General features: G+C 32.6%; 1 protein-coding gene across 1 annotated transcript in view; it reads right to left on the bottom strand.

Annotated features, from left to right (window-relative positions):
- Positions 1-313: 313 nt before the first annotated feature.
- The window catches only part of AP1S2 (adaptor-related protein complex 1, sigma 2 subunit), a 53,569-nt gene continuing 45,825 nt past the window's right edge, over positions 314-8,057 (bottom strand). Inside the window, exons 5-6 of the mRNA XM_011995527.1 lie at positions 2,712-2,720; positions 314-1,890 (exon numbers count right to left, since the gene is read on the bottom strand). Coding sequence (XP_011850917.1) covers positions 1,843-1,890; positions 2,712-2,720 — 57 coding nt within the window. The 3' untranslated portion in view covers positions 314-1,842. The remainder of the gene's footprint in view (positions 1,891-2,711; positions 2,721-8,057) is intronic.

Here is an 8,057-nt window from a genome sequence, read left to right as displayed (position 1 = left end):
ATAAGTGTCTTTTTTTCCAATAAACTAGCAACTTAATTTGATGGTAGTTCCTGCCTCCTTCTTAAATATCCCAGTTTTAGAATGTAACATTTCCTATCTGTAGTAATAGGAGGTCCCTTAACGATCATGATAACCATATATTTGATTTGTTGCATAGATTAGGTAGTACAGTCCGCAAATATTAGTCCCTTTCTGTTGCATGTGCTAGCACCTTCAGTTCACAAGGGGGTAAGAGGAATCCAGTTGATCTGAAATACCTTTTGAGTAATAATCTAAGTTGTTCATTCAGAAGGAGTAGAAAAGTCAACTGCATCAAGGTTTTAAAAGCAGCATTTATTGATTGAAAATAAATGTGTAGATAAGCTCTCAGTAGCATGGAATCCACGTTATTTTTTAATGAAGTACATGAAGACTCAGAAGATCTTCCACCATGTATCTTGTGTGTGCTTATAACAACCACCATATTCAAATGGAGGGGAATTTTCAACATTTTACTGAAAAAAAATTAGAAATTCTTCCTTCAGCAGCTCTCCATAGTTTGACAAACTTGGAAAGAGATAAAAACACACTCCAGTGTTTGTACGTTGAACGTTTATTACAACTAATTGGCGATGTGATAAGACAGTGCTCACGTGGCCTGAATATTGGTCACAATCACAACAAAGCTTAATCCAGCCCAGCATATACAAGTGAAAATATAAACCGTGAAGACATGTTTAGATATGTATAAGTACTTAGAAAAGTGACGCTGAACAATTATATAGCTTTAAAAAATAGAGCCAACTAATGCCATTTTACCTCATTTAACTCTCACTTTTTTATAGGAAACGTGTCTTTTTAAATTTTTATAAGACTTCTGTTAACTAGGCAGTGCCATGGAAAGAAAGGAAGTTGCTGTAAAGTGTGCAGCACTTCTAAGTGGAGGGAAGCAAAATAAATTTGGCTTTAACAAGTACCCCAGAGGGAATATTCATGCTTTAAACAATGACTTTACACATAACACTGTGAAGACAGCAACATGTTTTTTGTAAGATACTGTTATGAAGAATTCCTGGAAAATTAACATTCTCACTTTATTTTGGGGCATCAAAAACAACTCAACTAAGTATGTGATTATGACCACAAAAAAATTCATCTCAGGAGTCAAATGTGCCTTGGCCTTAAAAATTATGTGCTTACTATTGTGAAACAATCCTGTTTCTCATCCCAGATTCAGAATGCCTAAGAAATAATTTTTAGTGTAAGAAATATTCCAATGTAGTCATTAAAAATAATCTGTATTCCTTTTTTTAAAAAAAAAAAAATGTAATTTCCAATACAAGTCTTTGGAGTAAATTTGCTTTTTAAAGTTTCAACGAAGTTAAGTTTCCATTCATTTGATATGTGACATGTCAATTCCCTTTTTTTTTTTTTTTTTTTAACATATACTGAAATGCTGCACTAGTCTTTGGTTTCATAAAACCAGGTTTCACATTATAATTTAAGAGTTTCCTTTGTCAAATGCAATAATTAATAAATGTATACTGCCTGATTGATTTTACATGTACATGTGCCATTTTCATATGTGCACATAATCAGATTAAGAGAAACTGACCTTTAAACCTTAAAATATCCAGAAAAGGATCTTTTTCTGCACCGTTCTAATTCATATTTAAGTCCCTTATCACTTAATTAACTAAAGTTCCCTTTAAAAAAAAATTGTGTAGGCATGAATGAAGCGGCTTAGCAAAACAGTAATACTGACAAGACATCATCTTACACCATTAGCTAACATGGACATGAAGGGAGTGACCATCTACAGTGTGTGAAATGCCACAAGAAGTCATCAACAAGGGAGGAGAGTTATGTCAGTCCAATTTCTTCAAGAACACTACGTGGGGTTTCAGCTTCCTGTGGAGGGAAAATGTGAGACTCTGGTAAGCAGATCCAGGGAGTCTTGAGAATGTGAAAAATTGACATGGAAGAACATGCTTGTTTTAGAGACTCAAGAAAGCAATTTTGTGTCACTGTAGCATTCTATTAGTGACAGTCATTGGTTATTTAGGGTTTTGTGCCCCAAACATTGGAGACCACAAAAGGACGTTTTCAGCATTCATTAAGTACCCGCTAATTACCTACCAATGTGCTAGATGCCGTTGCTGTCATGCAAAAAGCAGTCAAGCCCAATGCAAACCAGTTGGCAATTTATGAAATCACTGTTACTCAATTATATATATGAAAGATAAGTTATCTTGGTGGTAAAATTCAAAACCTCTTCCCTCCGAGTTCCCACAGTTCTTAGCCTAATGTTGTGTTCCATGCTTTTTGTCACATGCATTTATAGAAATGTCTTCCTCTTGGAGTTTTTAGTTAACTGTGTCCACAGCAGCAAGTCTTCAGAAACAGCTATCTTCCCAGACCTCCCCAGTGCAACCAATGGCATCACTAGAGGCCACATATAGAAAAAATGCCCTGGGCCAAAGGCATTTTTATTCTATGTAGCAACCAATACTGGTTTTTAAATGTCAAAGGAGTTCAAAACAAAGCAAGCATATCCAGAAAAAAAATATTTAAAAATTTTCCGAAGTGGCTGATTTTGCAAATCACAAAATAAAGGACCAAGGAGGCCAACTTTCAGGTATTACTAGCAATGAATTTTGTAATTAAAAGGCAACACTATATTTTAATGAGGGAAAATAATATACATTTTTGGTATCCAGTAATAAACTTACTTTTGCATCCTAATCATGGTACAGCACAAAACAAGGAGAAGAGAAATTATATTAAACCATAAATCTTTAGAATATTAATTGCAAGTAAAGCACTTCATGGTGTAATCTTAAGTAAATTACTTAAACTCTATGGTCTGTTTCCTTATTTGGAAAACATGGATAATAGTACTTACCTTCATATGTTGAGATTAAGTGAGTTAAGGCTCTGCCTCATTTATAGAAAGTGCTCCAAAATGTTAGGTGATATAGTTACACAATTGAAATCTAAATGATTTAGCATTTATTATTAAATGCAAGTACTATATACCAATTCTACTTATAAAGCTCATATGATGACCTTTTAGTATGTCTGCATAGTAATAAAAATGGGTAAAAATCAGCTTTAGTGAAAAAGGTATTTTTTTAATAAGAGTCTAACCTATGAAGTATTCTTGCCCCCTCAAATTGAACCTCAATCTAGTCAGGTTACAGATCTAAACAGAGATGAGGGATATAAGAACAGCTAAACATTGCCACATGAATACGATGGCCAAATCCATAAGGTAGGATATCCTGCAGCATAAATGACCTGGTTTTTAAAAAAAAATGGCAAGGGGGGATAAAGCAGAAGACTTGTTAAAGATTAAAAGAGACTTAAAAGACACATCAATCAGATACATGAGAGTCTTGGTTGGAATCTGATTCTAACAAACCAAATATAAAAAGGCATTTTTCAGACAATTAGGAAAAACTGAGCCAGGCACAAGATATTAATTATTAATTCCTGTTAATTTTGTTGGGCATGGTACTTTATCTGTTAGGGACACAGACTGAAGTATTAAAGACAAACTGACAAGATGTCTAGGACTTGCTCTAAGATACTGAGGCAAAAATCCAGGGAGCGGTTGGGGAAACAGTATTAAGTTGATGGTTCTTGAAGCTCAGTGATGTGTACACGAGGGTTCTTTATACCATTTCCTATACTCGTGAGTCTTGAAGTTTTCATGATTAAGTTTTTTAAGAAAGTCCAGTGGAAATGATACAACACCCAAGAATGATGTAAGCCAATCTCTTTCATTTATATTTAGCCTTAAGCATTAAATACACTGAGAATGACATCTAAATCACATATTCAAGAAAAATTTAAAATAATTATATCCATGTAATGTTAAATAGTTTAAAAGTTCATGTAGCCTTGAATGTATCAATTAAATAATGCCTCCATTGAATTCTACACAGTTTACATTCTCAGGTTCTCCATGTAAAAATGTCCCACAGCTACTCCTTGGAGCTGGTCAGACTTTTCCCCATGTGCTCACTGCCTGCAATCTTATATAGCATTTCCTGAAGATAATCATACTGCTTATCAAATATGCATTATTGAAAATATTTGTCCTTTCTAAAAGGCCTAGTTTCAAATAATTATTTACATATTTTATTATTGTGAGACTTGTACAGGTAGAGTTTTAAAATAAATTGTGTTGATAATATAAAATGGAACTTACACATGTTCACACTGAAATTGTAGCTCAAAATTACGGAGAAAAACTGTTATCTAAAGTCGTAAAATTTACAGAAACAGAAAGTCGAATTGTGGTTGCCAGGGGCTGGGGGAGAGGTGGATATGGGGAACTGCTGATTAATGGGTATAGAGTTTCAGTTCTGCAAGACGAAAAAGTCCTGCAGATCTGCTGCACAACAATGTGAATATACTTAACACAACTGAACCGTACACTTAAAACTGCGTAAGATGGTGAATTCTGTTACGTGTTTTTAACCACAATTTTAAAAATTTGCCTAGAAAATGAACATATAAAACGTTATTTTATGAGGGATGGAAAAGAAAAAAAGTCATTCACATGAGACGAAGTACATGCAATACTTTTATTTTAGACATGCAAGGAAAGCTATTTCAGAATCTACTAATTTAAAGCAAGCAGCTGTATACAGATAGCAAAAGAAGCAACATTTTGTTACAGCTTAGCACAAGGCATCCAACACAAACAGGCATGAGACAATGCATATTTATGTAGCATTAAAACCAGATGAATAACATATTGTGGGGCAGGAGGAAGAAAGGAGGGGAAAAATAGAAATGAAAGACCAATGTTTCTCAATGCTTCCAATATATAATGCTAAATTTCCCATTTGATAGCACATCCAGGTGCCTCAAATGTAGTGTATTACAGTAAGAATGTTAAGAATGGAAAATCTTATCTGTGTACCTGCCTAATACTAAGTTTGGTCAAAACACATTTTCATAAATCTTCTTTCAGTGGTAAATCGATTTGAACATCTTGTGAAATTATTGTTTAATAACTTACTTAGGCTTTATGCTCTCTAGATATAAACAATGAATTGTTTTCCTTTTATAATAAAATAGGCTGCATGTTTTATTAAAAGAATATGCAACAGTCACCAATATTAAAGGTTTTAAAATTCAGATATATAATGCCACAGTTAACAAAGCATTAAGTATTTAAATGAGGACTCAATATATTAGAATGCCATCACTAGTAAAATATAAGTATTTAGGTATTAAAACTGAATATTAGAATTTTTGAACTATATAAACTCAGTATTAATGCTTTGAAAGAGTTATTAAGCAACAGATATTGCAGAACAGACTTCAGACATAGCTCTCTAATAAGTTCTTAAAGGGACTGTTTGATATTATTATATAGCACAAATGTGATTCAATAAATGTGGCACTACAGAATTTCTTAACACTCAATGTTTTAACCTTAAATGTTATATAATGGTACAAATTAATTTTAGTTTCTTGTATTATTTTCACATATACTTTTATGTAATACATTAGAACACATTCGCTCATACAGATTGTAAGATAATCACACAAAATAGTTTCTTTTTTTAACCTCAATATTTGAAGACCAAACCATACTATATATTACAGCACTGCTTATTTTGACCTAGCACTTCAGCTATATTTTCTTTGGTAAACATTTTAATGATTGTCATGTTTTCCTCTTATGAATCACGGATAGTTCATTAATGATAGTATGTATGTGTTTAAGATGTAATATTACTCAAAACACTTCTAGGTTATATTTTGTCAAGATGAGATTAAATCAGTTGCAGAGAGGAATGAGCTATATCAAGATCACATATAGAATGAAATAAAACAGAAAAGTTTGGAATGTGAACAGGAAAAAAATACAATCATAAAAGTACTAGTTCTGAAATGTTCTACTATTATTATACAAGATAATAAATCACCATGCTGTGGATATTTTCTTTCATATGTATATCAGCATTCTATTTCCTCTGTGAAATTCTGCATACTCGATGAGTAGTCATTTAGTACACAGGGACATTAAAATATTCATGACGTGGCTACAAAAGAAATGCATACATTCTTACACACAGTATACAAACTGACACAGACACAATCAGATTTCTAGAACATTTAGTTCACAGTAAAGATAACTAAAGCTTAAGTTTCTGTTTGCTTTCATTCTTTGGTTTAAGGCTGAGTATTTAACTTCTAAACAATGCCCAAGACTTTAGATTCATTTTTTTCTAACTTTACTATATATAGTGTTCAAAATGATGACAGACATCCTCCAGAAATTTTACAAAATCCTAAAACACTGTATTTATTACTAATATTATGAAAAGATTTTCAGTGTAAGTCATCTGGTCAATACTGAGTTGACCGAAAATTCAATTAGAATATTCCCCTTCCACCAGTGTTTAAATTCATTAGTTCATTTGTATTACATAAACTAAAGAACCTAGAGAAAAATCTTTCCCAATAAAAAGTGGAAAAGTAGTCACTCATCTGGTATTTTAAGTAGCAATGAAGGTTTTTTAACTGTTTACTTATACCTACAAAAGCAAAAAATTCAAAAACTTTGAGACTGAGGATATTACTTTTTAAAAAATCCTCAAGACAGATGTTAATGAACTCTCCAAACAGATTTGAGTGTCTACAGAAGGACTTCTAGGGGCTCCGAGAGTTCCCTGAAATTAGAAACAAAATGATGTACAAATTTTCCTGGGGAGAGGGCCCATCATCCTTCAGACTCTCAAAGGGATTATATCCCCCATCAGAAAGCAAGTTTAAAATTGCTTATTTGAGTGTCTTTAAAGTATCCTCATTTTAATATTTATTCAAGTTGAAACTTTGAAATGTTGAACTACAAAATCATGTAAACTGTTCCAAGAAAAATATCTAACAAATCCCTAAACTTACACAACCATTAATTACAAAAGTATCTGAGGACAAAAGCCAGTTACATTTTAATCCTCAAAGAATTCCTAAATATTTTACAGAGATAGCTGCCCTTTTCCCCCAACTCAGAACATAGTGGTATGAAGCAGCAAGTTAAAATCATATTAATAAGAAATTAAACTCCCAACTACTTCATTTTCTTACAGAAGCTCTCATTTTCATAGGGAAATTCTTCTGTATCAATGGCATTAGTGATTCACAGTATTTAATGAATGCTTTTTTGTCAATGAACCTCTGAACCTATTTCCATATTCTGTGTAAAAAATAAATTATAAGCCCCAATAATGGATCATTATCCAAGCAAAATTCCCTATGAAAATATCAGTTTAATGAAGTAATTGGGACTATCCCTTGGGATTTAATGTAATTAGACTTTTCAGGTAATGCTAAAATATAAATAACAAACTTGACAAAATTGTAATTACAAACTGAATTTATATATCCTACTACATTTTGATGCATGTCAGTACTCCAGCACGTATTCTAGTACGCTTTCTTAAACCCAATGAAACTCTTGCTGTGATACATAGTCTCTGTTTTCTGGAGAGAGAACAAGAAAAGTTTAAGTCTGTCAAATAACCTTTTGCCTAAATAATACCAATGTGTCAAATAACCTTTTGACTAAATAATACCAGTTCTTTGAGCCTTTATATTATAGTTTTTCATCTTTTTCTTTTCTCTCTTAATTTTCTATCATACTATGTAAAAACCAACCATCGAGAGCTTATGCTCATTAAAAGAGGTGGTTTCCAAATAGGGCTGAGTATGCAACCACTCCTCCCCAGGAGACTTACTATGAACTACACCAACAATTCTACAGGAACAATTCTCAATGTGACCACCCACGCATTTCCACCACTTATACTCTGACACACCTTTTACTACTTTTAGGAAAGAAAAGGGTTGATGGTAAGCCAAACTATTCTTTACAGCCAATGATCCATATTACTGTACTTAAGTAAGAAATTAGCATCTATTAATTGTGAGAATATTCTTCATAGAGAGAAACCCCTCATTGGAAAAACATCCTTCAAGAAGAAAAGAAACTCTAAAATGCACAAAAATAAATGTATTATTTTTACCATTTTAAGTTGCTTTAATAACATTTT

The sequence above is a fragment of the Mandrillus leucophaeus genome, unplaced genomic scaffold (assembly GCF_000951045.1).
Source record: "Mandrillus leucophaeus isolate KB7577 unplaced genomic scaffold, Mleu.le_1.0 Scaffold490, whole genome shotgun sequence".
Lineage (NCBI taxonomy): Eukaryota > Metazoa > Chordata > Mammalia > Primates > Cercopithecidae > Mandrillus > Mandrillus leucophaeus.
This window is presented reverse-complemented; position numbering and strand designations above follow the sequence as displayed.